Consider the following 19,240-nt stretch of genomic DNA (forward strand, 5'->3'; position numbering starts at 1 on the left):
TCACTTCCAGGGCCACTGTGCTTCCTGGCCTCTTTTCTTAAAAAATAAAAATTAAAAAATAAAGAAAATTAAAAATTATAGTTAGCGATTACATTGCTATAAAGGCAAATATAAGCCAGCCTGGATTAGATTCACCATTTTTTCTTATAATTTTAAAAGAAATGAAGACTTTCTCATGGGGCCACTACAGGTATCAGGGGCCCGGGGCCGCTGTGCCTCCTGGGCGAGTCAGCTGTGGTCGCTTCCACATAGGTAGGGCAAAAGGAGTGGGTGTTGTTGACCTTAGGCTGCAGGGATAAGAGTCAGAGACTGCTAGTCCAAAAAGAATACGTTTTTAAAAATTAAATTGTGTTTAAAAATTATGAAATAATGTGAAGTCACTGCACCCAGGGACACGAATACAAAGGGAAGAAAATTTACAGCCCCTTTGCAGTCCCACTTCGTTCCCTCGGGACACCACCCGGTGTTTGTCATTCCACAGCCTTCTTCAGGCTTGGAAACACTGCTCACAAGCACACACAGCCACGCATGTTAATTGTTTTCACTTAAGAGGCATTAGAGTTATGTACACAACTGTGCAACTTGCTGTCCTCATTTAATGACGTCACAGACACGCCCGCAGGTGCACAACTAACTCCTGCCCCCTAGAGGTGACCTGGCATTTAAGACTGGATGCCCTGCCATTTATCTGATGAGTACTGATTTTGTCTCCAGGGTTTTTTCTGTTGGTGGATTGGTTTGTGCTTTGCCCCGAGGAGCAGTGCTACAGTAAACGTCTCTGGTCCCTGCGTAACCTTTCACGTGGAGCTGTTGTTGCCACAGGCAGAGTCCCGGCACCAGGGTCGATGGGTGACGGGTCTGTCCTTTGCCAGCTCACTATCTGGAAAGGTTGAGAGGCAGTTGTTCCTTCATTTTGTTCCTTTGCCAGCGCTAGAAATTGGCTCATTTATTCATAATTTATTCATTTATTCAATGTGTGGGAATATCCGGTGTGCTGGACATTGTCCTAGATGCAGGGGACACAATCCAAAATGATCATCTCAGTTCTGCTCCTGTGAGCCCCCCAGGTGACTGCATCCCACGCGAACACACTCCACTAACAACAACAGTCATAATAACAGTGGCTATGTATTGAGTTCTTTCCGTGTGCTCCTCATGTGTATCTGTTAGTTGAACCTCGCAGTGACCCCATGAGATCTGGGGAGGGGTGGGGACAGCGTTGGGGCATCTGGTGGGGCCTTGGGCCAGTACTCAGATCCAGGGAGTGGGCACAGGGTCCTGTTGCTCCCTCCAGCCTGTGGGACTGGCAGTGTGTGCGTGCATGTGTGTGTTGGGGTAGTATCAGTGCCATGGGAGTCTGGGCGTGCCTTGGAGAGACAGCAAACGCGAACCTGGATGTTCTCAGCCCATCTCCAATCCCAGCTCTGTAACCTTGGGGAACGGCTTATCTCTTTGGGCCTCCATTTCCTCATCTGTGAAATGGGGTGGTTGGAAATAGCACCCACTCTGTAGGGTGTTAGGAGAATTCAGTGAGACGTTTGTCCAGTGCTTGGCATGCGATAAACCCCTGATAGGCCCCTTATGTGTTTGCTACTAACGTGTCTGCATTACCCTCTCTGCCTCTCTTAGTGGGGTTGTGTCTGTCTGTCCTGCCCGCATTGTGAGGCAGGCCTAGGCCTGGTCTCTCACTGTGCCTTCCTCTTTCTCCCCCCACCCCACAGCCCTCCCGTCCCCCGGTCACTGTTGGCCCTTGAGGGATGGCCGCCCAGCCGCTGACCGACAAGGCCCTGGTGAGTCATGTCACTCTCTCACTCCCTTCCTGAGGCTCAGACCCAAAGGATCGAGCTTCTGCCCAGGGATGACCCACTGCCCATCCAAGCCCCCGACAGGGCCCCCGACCCAGTCTCCTGTGGACTGTGTCTGCCCTGAGGAAGGAGGGTAGTGCCCTGACACTGGCTCAGTCAAGCAAGGGGGACAGGGCAGCTCAGGAGTGACTTGTCCTGCCCCGGGGCTGTCAAGAGACACATATTGGCACCCGGGAAGTGGTGGCTTAAACACGTTACATCAAGTGTGGAAAAGGCCCATGCAGAGGGGCCCAGATAGCACAGTGCGGGATGCGTGACCTTCAGAAGTGACAGACAGCACTAATGTCCCAGGAGAAGGAGGAGGATGCCTGTGGGGAGGGGCACGTGCGCGTCCCCAGCTTTCGCTGTATTTTATGATGTTTTAGTGGGTGGTATATATGTGTCTATTTGTGGTATTTTTCTCTAAACTTTCTTTGATACAAGAAATATTTCGTAATAAAAAATCTATACATGGCTGGGCATAAATCTTGCCCTGCATTTTATATGAGTTCTTTAGGAGTGATTCGTGAGTCTTCACAGTTCTTTCCCAGTAGGTGGGGCAGTTTATACTCCCACCAGGGTGCAGGAGAGGCTAGCACTGGTTTACACTGCGGCCGTTGTCGGATGTTTCTTCTGCTCACTGGCTCTGAGTGACAAATGGTATAAACCTGGAGTACGTGACAACTGGCATCGCGTGACCTCTTTCTGAGTAGCACCCTTTGTATTATTACTGAGGTTTGATTTTGAGAAAATGTTTCTTAGCCATTTATGCAGGTGGATAAATTATCCTGTGCTTTGCCAGTCTGCAGAAATCTTAACATTCTCGAAGGTTTTAAAGAAGAGTGTGTGTGTGTGTGTGTGTGTGTGTGTGTGTACATATTTGTGGCAAATATTCTTCCCGGTTTGTTTTTTGTTTCTCAATTTATTTTATTTGTATTTTGTAAGTACAAAAGCATTGCATGTTTTTAAAATCCAGTCTTTCATTCTCTCCCATTCTGGTGCTTCCCATTGTCTTCAATCTGTAAAAGGGTTTCTCCATCCACAGGTCGCACGTCACCGATGTGTCTTCCTTTATTCCACTTACCATTTGGGTGTTAAGAGTCAACTTTTGAATCTTTCGTATCCACGTAGAATTTGTCTTGCTGTGTAAACGTGTCAGTTCACTTACCCATGAGATTTGGTTTGTCGTGTCCTCATTAACACCTGTATTGCGATGCACCCCACGTCACAAAGCGTACGCCGCATTCATTTTTGGTATAGTCACAGAGTTATGCCACCATGACCACGGTCAATTTGAAAATATTTTCTTTACCCCAAAAAGGAATCGTATACCTTTCACCACTCACCCCCATTTCTCCCCCAATAACTTCCAGCTCCTGGCAACCACTAATTTACTCTTTGTCTCTGGATTGGCCTATTCTGGACATTTTGTATAAATGGAATCAGACAATATGTGGTCTTTTATGTCTGGCTTCTTTCATTGACCATCATATTTTTGACATTCACCTCCATTGTAATAAGTATTGGTGCTTCATTCGTTTTCATGGATGAATAATATTCCATTGTGTGGATAGAGTGCGTTTTGTTTATCCATTCACCAGGTGGCAAACATTTGGGCTAATTCCACTTTTTGGTTATTAGTAATACTGCTGTTAACATTAGTGTACAAGTGTTTTGTTTGAGCTTGTGTTCTCATTTCTCTTGAGTGTAAGTGTGGAATTGCTTGTCCTTTGATAACTCTCTGTTTAACCATTTAAGGTTTATTTTCCAACTTGTCTGCCCCTGGATGTCTTGATTTTTAACTTCTGTGATTATTGCCTTGATTACTTCTTTTACCGACATTACTCAGCAGGATTTGTCAGTTGTTGTTTCAATATGGTTGGGATTTGAGGGTCATTTTTTCCTTAATCACTTCCAGTGTAATTACATTGTGATTTTTTAAAAAACAGAGCCTATCTGATTTCAGCTCTTTGGAAGTGGGTGAGGTTTTCCTTGTGGCAAAGTGGTTTGTGTGCCATTAGACAGGAAACCAGAATAGATGAAGCCCTAGGGTGAATGGCCTCAGACACATGCACACAGAGACCTCAGGTGCAGCTTACTGGGGGTGAAGCCCCACTCTTACGGGACTCTCCCTGGACTCTCCCCGACCCTTACAATCAAAGCTGGCAGTCTCTCCCTCTCTGGTGTCTCCACACCTCTGCGTCTGCCCTGCCACATCCTTGCTGTACAGGGTGGGCTCGAAGACTTCCAGGACCACCTGTTTTGGTTTCAGTCCATCCCCATGCCAGCCCATGGAGCCTGCTCAGTGAGTATTTCACTGCAGTGGGACAAACTCAGGGGAGACTTTCAGAAGAATTATATTTAAAAAATTAAAACAAAAGGGTGTCAGAGGGAAACTTTAGCAGATGATGGGTGAGTTTGTGGCCTCAATTGTGGTGATGGTTTCAAAGATTTGTACTTACTTTCACATTTTCTAAGTTGTATCCATTAAATGTGGGCAACATTTTGTATGCCTGTCATACCTCAATAAAGTGGTTTAAAAAAACAGAAATCATTAGCTGGACTGGCCAAAGGATGTATGGGGCCAGACACTCAAATAATAGTAATAATATAATGTAATAAGTATTATTAATAAATAGATATGATATGTATGAAATGTCAAATTAATCAATGATGATAGCAATAGTTGATATTTATTGAGACTTTACTCCAGCCATGCCTTATAGTGCTGGACTCATATATGTATTACCTCATTTAACTCCACAGTGGCTACAGAGGGAGACATTGTTATTGTGAAGTCCATAGAACAAACAGGCTCAGAAAGGTTAAGACAGTTGCTCAAGGGAACATTGCGGGGAGTGGCAAAGCCAGGATTTTGTCGCAGGCTGCCAGGCTCCCAAGCCCACACTCTTAAGCACTGCCCTCTGTTTCTCAAATCTGTGAATTTCTGCGCTAAACAGTCTCATATTTGTTTTATTTCTCTGCCAGAGGACCACCCTTGGTGCCTAAGTATGTCCTTGGTATACTTAGTCACCAAGAACACTGTGAGTGGTCAGGCCCTTCAGAATCCGCACTGTGTTGAAATCACTTCAGATACATCCCGTCCACCTTCCCTAATCCCCTCAGCCCTTCTGGCCATTTCTGCAGACCTCTGTGAGAAGGGCCCTGCAGTGAGTGGTTGTGGGTTTCCTCTTTCAGGAGTCAGTGACATTCAGGGATGTGACTGTGGACTTCACCCAGGAGGAGTGGCAGCAGCTGGAGCCTGCCCAGAAGGACCTGTACAGAGATGTGATGTTGGAGACCTACAGGAACCTGGTCTCGCTGGGTAAGGGGGCAGCTTTGCTGAGTTACCATCAGGTTGTCACTTGAGGACTGCAAAGAAATAAGAAAAAAGATGGACAGATCTGACTATGTAGAAAGTTTAAATTACTCTACTTGAAGCTAAAAATAAAGCAGCTTCAAGTAGATGATAGGTGATGGTAGGTGATGAAATGGGAACAGTATTAGCACATGTGTAACAGTCAAAGGATTATAACTGTATAAAGAGCTCCTAGGAATAAGTAAAAAAAAGCGAATGATAGAAAGATGGACCAAACTTATGAGCTGGGAATTCATAGATGCAGAAATACATGGAGTTCCACTTTATAAAAGATTTTACTTTTTTAAAAAATTTTTTTCCTTTTTTTAAATTGGGGAACAGTGTGTTTTTCCAGGACCTATCAGCTCTAAGTCAAGTCATTGTTTTTTTTCAATCTAGTTGTGGAGACCGTAGCTCACTGGCCCATGTGGGAATCTAACAAGCGATCTGGGTGTTATGAGCACTGTGCTTTAACCAACTGAGCCAACCAGCCGCCCCTATAAAAGACTTTTAAACCTTACTAATAGTCAAAGAAATACAAATTGAGGCAAAGAAATACAGTTCTTGCCCATGAGACACACAGAGATGAAAAAGGATAATAATTGCCTGTATTATGAGGGTGTAGGGAAAGGGACTCTCATTTTAGGAGCATAAAGTTGGGACATCTCCTTTGGAAGATGGTTTGGTATCATCAACCAAATTTCGAACAATTGCATTTTGCGGGATCTGTCCTTTAGAAATCTTCCTGTAAGTGTGCAAAGTTTTTCACAGGATGAAAAATAAAGAGAAACAACCTAGATGCCCACCTCTGCAAGCTGGACTGAGCACGTCAAGGTGTAACAGTATGATGGATGCAGTGCAGCTCTGCAAAGATGAGCACTCTTTGAAGGCACTGACATGAAACGATGTCCCTGGACAATACTGTTCAGTAAAAGCACGTAACTTCCAAACCAGAGTAAGGTCCCACTTGTTTAACAGCTTTTGTGGAGGTGTAATTGACCTACAGTTAAGCCCATATTTAAAGTTCGATGCATTTTGACATCTGTGTATGAGTGCACCTGGGAAACCATCACCATGATCCAGATAATGAGCATACCCATTAGCCCAGAAAGTTTCTTGTGCCCCTTCTTAATACCTCCCCCCCCCCACACCCATCCTCTACTCCTTATATCCCTGTGCTTTAGTTTCCATATTGTAGGATTTTATATACATGCAGTCATACAGCATGTACTCTTTTTTGGGGATCTGACTTCTTACACTCAGCATCATTTTCCTGGTTCACCCATGTTGCCCCTGGGTATTGATAGTTCACTTCTTTTTATTGCTGAGTAATAGTCTACTTCATGGATAGACCACAGTTTGTTCATGCATTCACTTGTTGACGAATATTTGAGTTGTTCCCAGTCTGAACTATTACAGATAAAGCTGCCATGAGCATGCGTGTGCAAGTTTTTCTGCAGGCGTGTGCTTTCCTTTCTCTTGAGTGAACACCAAGAAGCACAGTGGTTGGGTCATAGGGTAGGTGTCTATTTAACTTTTTAAGAAACTGCCAAACTTTTTTCAGAGAGGTTGTCACATTTTACATTTCCACCAGCGGTCCCAGTTGGTCTGTGGGCTTCTCAGAACAGAATATTTTAGCCATTCTCGTTGGTTGCAGTCTTATCACATGGCAGTTTTCATTTGACATTGAGACTCTTTTCATGTGTGTATTTGCCACCTGTTTATTTTCTTCAGTGAGATATCTGTTCAAGTCTTTTGCCTGTGTTTTACATTGGGTTGTTTGTTTCCTTATTGTCGAGTTTTGAAAGTTCTGTATATAGTCTTTTTTTTTTTAAGTTCTAGACCAAAGTCCTTTATCGTATAGATGCTTTGCAACTATTTTCTCCCATTCTGTGGGTAGTCTTTTCTATTTCTTGACAGCAGCATTTGAAACACAAATGTTTTTAGTTTTGACGTGGTCCAGTTTATTTATTTTGTTGTTGTTGCTTGTGCTTTTGGTGTCATATCTGAGAAACCATTGCCTGACCTGAGGCCACAAAGAGTTACTCCTGTGTTTTCTTCTAAGAGTTTTATACTTTTAGCTTTTTGTTCCGGTCTTTGGTCCATTTTGAGTTTTTTTTTGTTTTTTTTTGTAAACGATGTAAAGAAAGGGGGCTAATGTCACTCTTGAATGTGGATACCCAGGTGCCAACACCATTTGCTGAAGAGTGGATGTTTTCAATTTGATGAAGTCCAGTTTATCAGTTATTGTCTTTGGGGATTGTACTTTTGGTGTCACATCTAGGAAATCTTTGCATAGCTCAAGGCCACAAAGATTTTCTTCTAGTATAAGCTATAGAGTTTTAGGTTTTATATTTTTGTTCTGACCCCTTCAGAATAATGATGCAGAGTGTTCATTCAAGTCCATTTTTTAAAATCAAATGTTATTCCATCATTTGTTGAAAAGACTAAATTTTTCCATCAAAAAATTCCCCCGGAATTTTCTCCATTGAATTGCCTTTGAGCTTTTGTCAAAAATCAGTTAGTTGTCCATGTATGTGTGGCTCTGGTTCTGGGCTCTGTTGTGTCCATCCATCCATTTGTGTGTCTTGACACCAGCATCATGTCATTCGATCTGCTCTCAGGCTTTGCCTTTTGACCCACGCTCAGTGTAGGATGACTTACTTTCCACAAGACCCCCTGGGTATTCTGTCCAATGACCTGAGTTTACCTGGTGCAAGTTAAATGGCTGGCCAGTGTAAGAAGGTACCGTTTCCGGCCCTGCGTCAGCTCAGGGGACCTTTTCCAGGTCCTTTCAGGAGGTTTCCCCAATTTCACATAACTCTTATCTGGAAACTGGAGGCAGGATCTTACCGACCCCCAGCACATTCTGTGAAGGGCTTCCCTCTCCAGCGCTCTGGCTCTGTCTGGTGAACTCTGCCTGCCCTGCTCACTCGGTCCCATCTCCTCAACCCAGAGTCTGCTGGGCTTTGCCTCAGCTTCCCCTCTGGGCCACGGCCTGCAAACTTCCCAGGTTGTAGGGCCTCTTTTGAATCCCACCTCTAGAAATTAGTGCCCTTCGTTGCCTGATGTCCAGTGTCTTGAAAACCTTTATTCTATATATTTTGTCCCCGCCCCCCACACTGCTTTAGGTTACAGGGAAATGTTATCCCTGATGCTGTGTCTTGGGCAGAAGCCTCATTTTAGGGAGGAAAAGGTGTGTGTTCATGTGTGGGTGCATACAGACATTTTTTAAAAAGGTATGCACTGTGGAAAATATTCTAAAAATATACAACAAACTGTTAACTCAAATGGGAGAGATTGCAGGAGACTTCCATTTTATAAATTATTTTTTGATGTTGGATGTTTTAATAACAAGCTTGAATTACTTTGTGATTAGAAACAATTGTAGGAGCATTTGAGATCTTGCCCCCTGGCCTATGTGGTCAGTTTGGCTCAAATAAACTCTTATAAAAATTAAAAAAAGAAACAATCATAGAAATTGGTACAATATGGAGAAAGAAACACAAGAAATCTAGCACCATGAAAACAAGCCTCATCCACATTTGGACCAAAAAGAATGAATACCATTTTGCACATTCATAGTTTTTTGCCAAAATGGCCTTTCTGGACCTTGTACTGTTGACATTTCCCTGGACCTTGGGCAAGAATGCCAAGTATGTCATTAGATGCTTTGCTCCTTGCTGATCTGATTGGTGAAAAGCTGCGTGGCGGGGTCACTTTAACTTGGCTGATGCGGAGCTGTGTTTCCACAGCTTTTCAGGGTGAAGAGCTGGTGTTTGCTTTTTCTGCAGATGAAGGATTTTAATCCATGAAAAGGAGGCTGCCTCCTTTCCCCCACCCCTTAATTACGGGTTCTGCTGGCATTCTGCCTCCAGTTCTCCTGACTTTTGGGGTTAGTTTATTCCAAAAGACTTCCAACCATATTCACAACCCAGACTGTGCCCCCTCTGACGTCTGTAACCACGTGCCGGTTTATGTCCCTAATGTGGCCCCAAACCAAATCTACCATTACCTTTGCTTCCCTCCTCCCCGAGAAGTTACCCTCACCTGCCCCAGGGCCTTCACACCCCACACCACCAGCTGCCCTGACATTTGAGTGTCACGCCCATACTAGGGTCATTCTCTCACCTTGCGTAGTTCTCAAATCCTTTCCTCTGGAATGGGACAGCGAGACAGCCAAATAGTGACTCAGGGACCAGACGGCCTAATCGAATGTGCTGTGTGACCTTGAGGGTGTGACTTCATTCTCAGAGCCTTGGTTTCCCCGACTGTAAAATGGGTGCAACCTTAACAGCACCTACTCACGTTTGGGCGCCAGGGTTGCATGAAATGACCCATGCAGGCTGCTTGGCACCATGCCGGGCACGTAGCAGATGCTGTCGGGTACCTTCTGTGTGCCAGGCACGGCTGAAGGAACTGGGGACCAGCGAGGCCCTTGGCTTCATGGAGCTCACTTTCCACTGGGGGAGCTGGTAATGCGCACTCACAATGAAGCAGGCGAGAGAACCATGGGATGGCTCTTCCTTTCCACTGTAGGGTGACAGCCTCCTGTGAGGGGTAAATGCTGAGGCCTGAAGGATGAATGCCCATGGTAAGGTATGGGATAGCAGATGCAAAGGCCCTGGGGCAGGAAGAACTTGGCACAGACAAGGGAACAAAAGGGCGAGTGTGGGTGGATGGTGGAGAGGAGTCCGGAGAGGCCGCCCACAGACTGGGAAGGCATGGGCTCTTACCCCAGGACATGGGGAAGCCCCTGGAGGGTTTGCTCTGACTCTTGAGTCCCTTTTCCCGCTGAATGGCGGGTGCGTTGTGGAATAGTGAGGGTGGAGGCTGTTGTGGCACTTCGGGCACGAAATCCAGGGTGCGGCTGGATTGTTGGCAGTGGTGATGGAGAGATTTGGGCCAGTTCAAGCGGTTTTGCACATCCAGTGGCACTTGTTAATAGGCTGGACAGTGGGAGGGAAGGGGTGAGTCATAGATGACTGCTGAATCATTTTTTTTCAATAAAAAATTTATTTTTAAAAAATTATAAAATATACATAACAAAATTTACTGTTTTAACCATTTTTAAGTGTATAGTTCTGTGGTATTAACTACATTCATATTGTCATGCGACCGTCACTTCATCCGTCTCCAGAAGTCTTTTCATCATCCCAAACTGGAACTCTGTCCCCATTAAACAGCTCTCCATTCCTTCCTCCCCCACTGTCCTACTTTCTGTCCCCATGAATTTGATGACTCTAGGAACCTCATATGAGTGGAATCATACAGTATCAGTCCTTCTGTGTCTGACTTATTTTGCTAAGTTTCTCTGATGAGCCTTTCTTTCTATCATTTTTTGGGGTGGCAGGGGTTCCAAAATCACAAGTTTCACATCAAATGTGTTAGGTCTGCAATACCAAGAGGGACACCCAATAGACTTTTGAACATTCCTCAGCAGAGCACAGAGAGGAGGTCTGGGCTGGGGTCTTCAATTTAGGGGCACCAGCATAGAGAAGAGACTGAAATCCAGGCTCTTGTACGCTGGCAGTGGGAGCTGGCATGGCTTAGGGGAGCAGTCTCAAACTGAGGGGTCAGAGGAGATGGTGGGAGCTTAAATGCAGAAGGGAGAACAGCTGTTCCTCTACTGCTTTTTGTTGCCTCATAGGAAGAAGGGCTGGATTTTCACATTTTTTAATGAAATTTTTGTGTAAGATCTCACAATTTTTAAATATTTGGGATAAAGCCATTAGGTCCATGATACAGAGTCTAAACTCAGGCGAGCCCCCTAGACTGGAAATAGAGATTGAGAAATTCACAGGACACACGTAGAAAGGGATTCGAGCTGCCATATGACTGTGATCAGGGAGGGATGGGTGTGCAAAGAGAAGGGGGTCTGCAGTCAGCTGCAAGGGACAGCGCCGCTCCAGGACTAGACAGTGAAAAAAGGTCAGTGAGGGGCGCCCACTGGGAGAGGTGGGAAAGGAGGGAGCTCGGCTGGCCACTGGGGAGATGGAGGACAGCCAGCACACACCACATGAATGTCAGCTCTTATTTGATCGTTTCTGATAAAAATCAGTGCTGCGAGAAGCATAGCTGGATGAGGGTATACAGAAGGAGCCCTGGAAGGGAGGAGCCCGTTGCAGTAATCCCTTACTCGGGTTTGTGAGAGACTTCAATCCACCTCCAATCCGATCCTCTCAGCCTGCCATCCTCCTGTTGTGCCTTTTCAGGGGTCTGTCCTCTGAGCTCCGGCTGCTGGCCACCTTTTGCACCCCCTCCCGAAGGGACCTATCTTGTCCTCTGCTCACCTCCTTAATCCACGCTTGTGTCAGCTCACTGCTTCCCTTCTCCCTCCTGTCCCAGCGACAGGCTGCCACTCTCTCCTCAGTCTGTGCTTTGTCCAGTCTTGGGAAGTTCCTCCCTCCCCTTGTTAACTACGTGTGTTTGGTCTTCTCTTTCCCCTCCCCACCCAGACTTGGAGACTAAACCTGACGTGAAAGAATCGGACCTAAAGGAGGGCATTTCAGAAAGCAGACCATCCGCTGGAGTGGTCGTGGAAGGACCCACGAGGAATGGTGCCTGGCGTTCTGCCTTTGAAGAAGCGGGGACACAGGGTGACTGGGTGGGGAGGCCGCAGGGGGAGGCAGGGACCTGCCTGGAGCGCTTGGAGATTTCCCAGGAGTTAGCCTCTGAACGTTGTGCATTTAAGGCTTTCGTCCACCAAAGCTCCAGGCCGATCCCACCGAGATCAGAAGGGCCGAGAACAGAGGGGACCCACCCGTTTGCCATGCGTGGGAAGAACCTCTCAGGTACTGCAGACCTCAGCCCACCGGCTAAGGTCTGCGCGGAGAAGAAGCCCTACCACTGCAGGGAGTGTGGCAAGGCGTTCGGCCGGAGCTCCTCCCTGATGAAGCACCAGCGGATCCACACCGGGGAGAAGCCCTTCGCGTGCGACGTGTGCGGGAAGCACTTCATCGAGCGGTCTTCCCTCACCATCCACCAGCGCGTGCACACCGGGGAGAAGCCCTATGGGTGCGGGGACTGCGGCAAGGCCTTCAGCCAGCGCATGAACCTGGTCGTGCATCAGAGGACGCACACCGGAGAGAAGCCCTACGCGTGCGACGCGTGCGGGAAGGCCTTCCGGAAGACGTCGTCCCTGGCGCAGCACGAGAGGATCCACACGGGGGAGAAGCCCTACGCGTGCGGGGACTGCGGCAAGGCCTTCAGCCAGAACATGCACCTCGTCGTGCACCAGCGCACGCACACCGGGGAGAAGCCGTACGTGTGCGGCCAGTGCGGGCGCGCCTTCAGCCAGAACATGCACCTGACGGAGCACCAGCGGACGCACACGGGCGAGCGGCCGTACGCGTGCAAGGAGTGCGGCAAGGCGTTCAACAAGAGCTCGTCCCTCACGCTGCACCTGAGGAACCACACCGGGGAGCGGCCGTACGCCTGCGGCCAGTGCGGCAAGGCCTTCAGTCAGAGCGCCTACCTCATCCAGCACCAGCGCTTCCACATCGGGGTGAAGCCCTTCGAGTGCAGCGCCTGCGGCAAGGCCTTCAGCAAGAACTCCTCGCTCACCCAGCACCAGCGCATCCACACCGGGGAGAAGCCGTACGAGTGCTCCGTCTGCAGGAAGCACTTCACTGGGCGCTCGTCCCTGGTGGTGCACCAGCTCGGCCACACGGGGGAGCGGCCCTACGCCTGCGGCCAGTGCGGCAAGGCCTTCAGCCAGAGCGCCTACCTCATCGAGCACCAGCGCATCCACACCGGGGAGAAGCCCTACAAGTGCGCCCAGTGTGGCAAGGCCTTCATCAAGAACTCCTCGCTCACCGTCCACCAGCGGATCCACACGGGAGAGAAACCGTACAAGTGCGGCGAGTGCGGGAAGACCTTCAGCCGCAATACCAACCTCACGCGACACCTGAGGATCCACACGTAGCGGGGCGTGGGACCTCAGAATCCACACCAGGCGCGCGGGACCCTGAGCGCCTGTGACAGCCCAAGAAGTTCTGATACTGGGGACCTGGTAACGCAGTGTCAAGACAAGTCCTGCCCAGACGGGTCTTGGGAATGTGGGCGTTGGGGACAGGCCTCGCTGTTCCCAGGAGCTCCTTTCTGCAGCGTCTGCGCAGCCACAGTAGAGAGCAAGCCCCTACAAGTTTCGTATCTGGGGACACGGTGAGGTTCACTGTGGCTCCAGGCACCTCGGACGTCAGGGCTCCAGACCGAGCTCTGCAAAAATTGTCTTAAGAGCTTGGACAACAGATTCACTGTCTCTGGGTCTCTGTTTCCTCAATTGTAAAATGGAGGAGTGGGAGAAGACTCAAGTGAACATGGGGACATTCTCCCTTTGTCACACGTATCCTGGATCTAGTCCAGAGGTCAGGTTGTCACCATCTGTGAGTTTCCAACCGTCCCACATCCAGCCCCCAGTCTCCCTACAACACCTGCTGGAAGCCCCCAAGCTAATAAGTGGTAGGAGTTGGCAAGTTGTTCGTGGGAAAAATAGTTCTTTTTCAGAGTTAGCACATGACAGTAATCACTTCAGATGCCAAAGTGTCTCGTAGTGATCTGTTAATTTTTTAAATGAAACTTTTTTTTTTAATGCAACTTAATTAAGGGAAACCAGTGTCCTTTTAAACAGTTGTCAGGTGCCAGTTGTCCTGTCAAAATCAGTGTCAACACTTGTGGGGCGAGGGAGAGAAGGGGAGGGTGTACAAATACAGCAGGTTTGATATCCAGGTTTGAATACTTCCTGGATTTGGTAAGTGTGCACATCTGAGCACGGAGCGTCTGCTTTGTTTTACTTTTGCTGTGAAACCGGAAGGTAGCTCCAGCTGAGTTTCCTAAGGCCAACCTGAAGCTTTGTTTCCACATAGTTTCCCCCAGACTCTCCTTTCTCTGGGGCTTTTTACGCCACCCTTTTTATTGTAACACTTGATGCTCCTCATTGCTAAGGCCCTGGTGTTCCTGAATGCTGACACGGGTATGCACAAAGAATAAATTGTTTTCAAAATCATATATGTCGGTAAACACACCTGTGTTGTAAGTGGGGACAACATCGCTTGGGCACGCATGGACAGGACAGGTAGATTTTCCCGTGTCTGGCAGCCGTGTGGGAATCAGGGTGGGTTTGATCCAGGCATGGCGTCAGCACCATAGCTCTGGCTCTCTGCTCCCTTTCGTGTGCCAGTCTCTGCCTCAGCTGGCCTCCCTCATCTTTACAGGGTGGGCTCCAGAATCTCCTCTCGATGGCACGATTTCTGTCACATCCTCCACTCATTGACAAAAAGCCCCAAGCTTCATTCTGTTGGCTCACCCACGAACTGATCTCCAGGACCCCATAAGTACCATGTGCTTAGGGCTGGGTCCTGCCCTTGTCCCTGAAACAGCAGCTGTGGAAAGGGAAGGGCAATGACTCCCCAGCTCAGCCCAGAGCTGCTGTACACCCTTGACGGGGTATGGAGTTGATTCTACCCAGATGGCAATCGGGGAGAGGTGGGAGGAGATGGAGAAAGCAGCACTGAGGGGTTAACATGATTTAAAATGAGATGGCTGCTTGGATTTCATCCTGAAAGTGAGGTCTTGCTGCATGTGACATTATCTTTGGGAAGTCCCGTCATTGTTGTGGTCATCCCCTGTGTCTTCTGTACTCCCTCAACCCAACCATGGGGTGGGGACAGCAAAGGGCCACAGGCCAGGGTTCCCTGGGGCTGGCCAGAGGGTGCCCAGACTTGCTGAGAGGTCCCACCTCATGTCTGGTTGTACCGACATGGCTACTGTGCCTTCATCTTCACAGTCCATTCCTGTCATCAAAACATGTCAGCCGGGCTGCCTGCTGGGGGGTGGCTGGAGAGATGATAAACTTTGGTAGTGACTGAAATCCACAGCAGCACATGCGAGGACTTCATGGTAAGTGATGACACGTGTGAAAGGTTGGACAGAAGGTGAGCCCCAGCTGTGACCCTGAGCATGTTTCATCTAACCCCTGTGTGTGCTGTGGTTTCCTTACCTTTAAAATGGGGACAATGAGAGTTTATGGATAGGTTACTCAGTGAAAGCTAAGCTGCTGTCACAAGTGGACCCAGTGACACAAAAACCTACAGAACTAAACCCCTCTTCCCTTCTCTCTCCCATTCTCTCGAGAAGGGGCAGGAGACATGGGTCATTCGATAAGATAAGCACGTGGAAGTTTGTAACCTTCCAAGCACTTCTGAGAGCTAAGGGTCCACATCTCCGACGGCCTGTCCAGCAGCCAGTCTCCACCTGCCTGTGCTCCCTTTTCTTGTCGCCTGAGTCATGTCCTGCGTGCACCTTCTGCTGGCATCTTCAGCCTTACTCCTGAGGTGACACTCTCTGCTGCACCTTCCACGTCCTGCCCAGGTCTCTCTCCTCAATTCGGAATGGACAGGGAGAGAAGGGGTGAGATGGGAAGGGACGTCAGCTCCTGTGTCACTCATTGCCACCTGATCCCTAGGAAGCTGGGACAGGATGGGGGTAACTGAGACCGGGCAGAAACATGCCCGGGGGAGTGCCCAGAGGCTCCAGTGACCAGTCATCCAGCAGCATTTACCAAGTACCTGGAAACAGTTCCAGAAGCTGGTGGTGGGGGCTCAGTGCCAAACAGAAGCAAGTGAGGGTCCTCTGTGGTGGAGCTTACATTCTAGTGCCAGGGGACAGGCAAAATGAGGCAAGTGAGTATAACATATGGGCCATCGAGCCAGGTGTGGCCTGAGACTCTGAGGTTGGGTGGTCAGGAAGGCCTGGCAGGAGCAGACGTGTGGACAGAGGCAGAAAGAAGTGAGGGGGACAGTTCACGACTGGGCGGGTGGGTGGGATTCACCCCAAAGGCACCAGGAGGGTTGGTGGGAAGTTCAAAGCCATTCTTCATAAGGGGGTTGGAAGGAAAACCTTATCACAGCAGTTACTGAGTGCCTAGGCGTGCAAGGACAGTTGTGTTTTCTTCCCACCATCCGTATCAGGGATGGGGAAACTGAGGTTCAGAGAGGCTCAGAGACCTGAGCAAGGTCACACAGCGATGGGGGCTGGGATTGGAGTGTGGGGCTGCATCTTAACGTTATTAAGAAAATCATAAGAAAAATACATTTACTGTATTTATTGAAAAAACCCCGCATGTAAGTGGAGCTGTGCAGTTCAAACCAGTGTTGTTCAAGGGTCACCTATACTCAATAATCGATCATAGTGAGTACGTGCCTTTACTCTTACTACTACAACCAAGGACGATGCCCTCATTCGATAAATAAAGAAAAAGGGGCAGGATATGGAGCCAGTAAGAACAGAGGCTCTGGAGCCAGACTGTGTTCAGACCCAGACTCTGACCGTACTTGCTGTGTGACTTTGGGCAAGTTTCCTAACCTCTCTGAGCCTCAGGGTCTGTGATGGTGAGTTTTACATGTCAATTTGGCTGGGCTCTAGTGCTCAGTAATTTAATCACACCAGAGTCCAGGGCTGGCTGTGAAGCTAATATCTACCAACAGCTGACTATAAAGATTATTTTCGTTAATGTGGGTGGGCCTCACTCAATCAGTTGCAGGACATAAGAGTAAAGAACTGAGGTTTCCCAGAGAAGAAAAAAATTCTAGTTTAGGATTACAGCATCAACTCCCACCTTGGTTTCCTGGTTACTGGCCTGCCCTATGGATTTCGGACTTGCCAGACCCACAATTGCAGGAGCTAATTTAAATAAACAAAATCTCTAGGACTTATACTAGTACATAAGTATACTTGAATAGATGTACTTATATGTGTGTGTGTATATATATATATATATATATATATATATATATATATATATATACACATATACACATACATATATATATAGACACATAGGACATATATGTATAAATAAGATATTTATACAAGATATATATTAGGATATATGTGTAAAGGAAGATATAGCTTGTTTCTCTGGAGCACCCTGACAGTCTGTTTAAGGTTTGTATTTAAACATTTCCTTCTCCGATCACACTCTGAAATTGCAGCCTCCCCCCCACCACACACACACACACACACACACACACACACACACACACTTCATATTTCGCCAATGTGCAGACTGCAGGCTGTCTGAATACTGATCTTTCTTTGTCACCTGTTTCCTTCATTAGAATGAGAACCGACCTTTGGACCGTGTCAGTTTGGCTCACTTGGTTTCCCGAGGACTTACAAGAGCACAGTAGTGCTCTGTACGTGTTTTTGAATTAATGGATCAGCAGCAGGGACTCCATAAATGCTAGCTGCCTGGATTATGAATAAGCCAGTGGGCTTTCCCAGGCACCAGCCCGTTACATTCCAGACCGAACATATTCCATGGTGACCTGGATCTCACTTGGATCCCTCAGCCCCCTACCCACAGCCCCCGGGAATGGGGAGGCAGGGTGAGCAGGCTTAAGATTGGCAGATCTCAGGGCTCTGGGACATAGGGACTGCCCACAATTGTCTGGTACCTGCCCAGGGAGGATGGGTGGGTGGAGGGGGACAGTGGCTGGAATGTGAGACAGAGGAGGTGGGTGGGCTGTGGGTTCTGGATGGTTTGGTTTGCATCTGAAAAGTGTGCTTACAGACAGTTGTGTGGATTCCTATCTCTAGGAATTAGCCGGCCCTGGGAGGGGAAGTCTCTCCAGGATCAGCAAGGCCCCAAAATGCCAAAGCATCAGAAAGTAAAAGCCACTGTTAACACACCATTGTCCCAGCCTGAGCCTGTCTTCCCCACTGGCCTCTGTGGGTGCCTGGAGAAGGCTCCCCACCAGCGTTTGGCCAAGCAGCAGCCCCAGGACACTCCTATTTGGCTGCTGTCCCACCCATGGGAACCGTGGGAACCCCAGGAACTCAGTGCACCGGCCCCAGAATATCAGGCTACCTGCCCCTCACAGCCCCAGATTCCTGGCCTGGAAATGGTTACACCAGGAGGCTGGGCCCCAACCCACAGCCTCAGGGATGGGGAGAAGGCCCCTCCTGCAGAAACTCAGTAAGACAGCAGGAGCCTCTCAGGCAGGGCTGTTTAAGAATTACAGGAGAAGGGGCTGGCCCGGTGGCTTTGGTGCTTGGAGCTCCTAGCTCCTAACTCTCGAAGGCTGCTGGTTCGATTCCCACATGGGCCAGTGGGCTCTCAACCACAAGGTTGCCAGTTCAACTCCTGCAAGGGATGGTGGGCTCTGCCCCTTGCAACTAAGATTGAACATGGCACCTTTAGCTGAGCTGCCTCCCAGATGGCTCAGTTGGTTGGAGCGCGTCCTCTCAACCACAAGGTTGCTGGTTCGACTCCCGCAAGGGATGGTGGGCTGCACCCCCTGCAACTAGCAATGGCAACTGGACCTGGAGCTGAGCTGTGCCCTCCACAACTAAGACTGAAAAGAAAACAATTTGAAGCTGAACGGCACCCTCCACAACTAAGATTGAAAGGACAACAACTTGACTTGGCAAAAAGTCCTGGAAGTACACACTGTTCCCCAATAAAGTCCTGAAAAAACAAAAATAAATAAAAGACTGTTAAAAAAAGAAGAAGAATTACAGGAGAACAATACTGCCTTAGATCACAGACCAATCACTGTACCTCCCCCCCATGCTAGGTGGAATTCTTGTGAAAATAAACTGCTTCAGTCAAGCAGGCACATTATCCAATTATGCCTCACCACACCCTTAGTAATATTTTTCTTATTATTTTACTATTGATAGTATAATAGAGCTCTATTATCAATAATGAATAGCAAATAAATATAATGATGGTGCTCTATTATTGTGAATAATAAAATAATACATAAAATGTTAATTAATAAATAACTAATTAATCATTACTCAGAGCACTATTAGCCAGATTTTCATCTGAGGAAATCAAGGCTTAGAGCATTTTGCTTGAGATCATGGAGGTGGATGGCCAGACTTCTTATGTGCAATGTCTCTGTTTTCTAAACAGCACCAAATTCCCATATTTATTAAAGAAATGTTATTTGGGGTGGGCCCAGTGAGGCCACACAAACTACAGTTGCATGAAGAAACAGATTTGATTCGACACCTGGTCTGCAGTCTG

At 48.0% G+C, this 19,240-nt stretch overlaps 1 protein-coding gene across 8 annotated transcripts in view; it reads left to right on the forward strand.

Annotated features, from left to right (window-relative positions):
- ZNF470 (zinc finger protein 470) overlaps positions 1-14,209 on the forward strand; it is a 37,528-nt gene extending 23,319 nt beyond the window's left edge. For 2 of the 8 annotated variants that reach the window (XM_019716876.2, XM_019716877.2), the window contains 3 exons: positions 1,722-1,790; positions 5,043-5,169; positions 11,661-14,209. In XM_019716876.2, coding sequence (XP_019572435.2) covers positions 1,758-1,790; positions 5,043-5,169; positions 11,661-13,129 — 1,629 coding nt within the window. In that variant the 5' untranslated portion in view covers positions 1,722-1,757 and the 3' untranslated portion in view covers positions 13,130-14,209. Of the gene's footprint in view, positions 1-291; positions 857-1,721; positions 1,791-5,042; positions 5,170-11,660 lie in introns of those variants that run through there. The other 6 variants (XM_074315368.1, XM_074315370.1, XM_019716880.2 and 3 more) reach the window with 4 other exon arrangements.
- The last annotated feature ends 5,031 nt before the right edge of the window (positions 14,210-19,240 follow it).

Source organism: Rhinolophus sinicus, linkage group LG11 (assembly GCF_036562045.2).
Source record: "Rhinolophus sinicus isolate RSC01 linkage group LG11, ASM3656204v1, whole genome shotgun sequence".
Taxonomy (NCBI): Eukaryota; Metazoa; Chordata; class Mammalia; order Chiroptera; family Rhinolophidae; genus Rhinolophus; species Rhinolophus sinicus.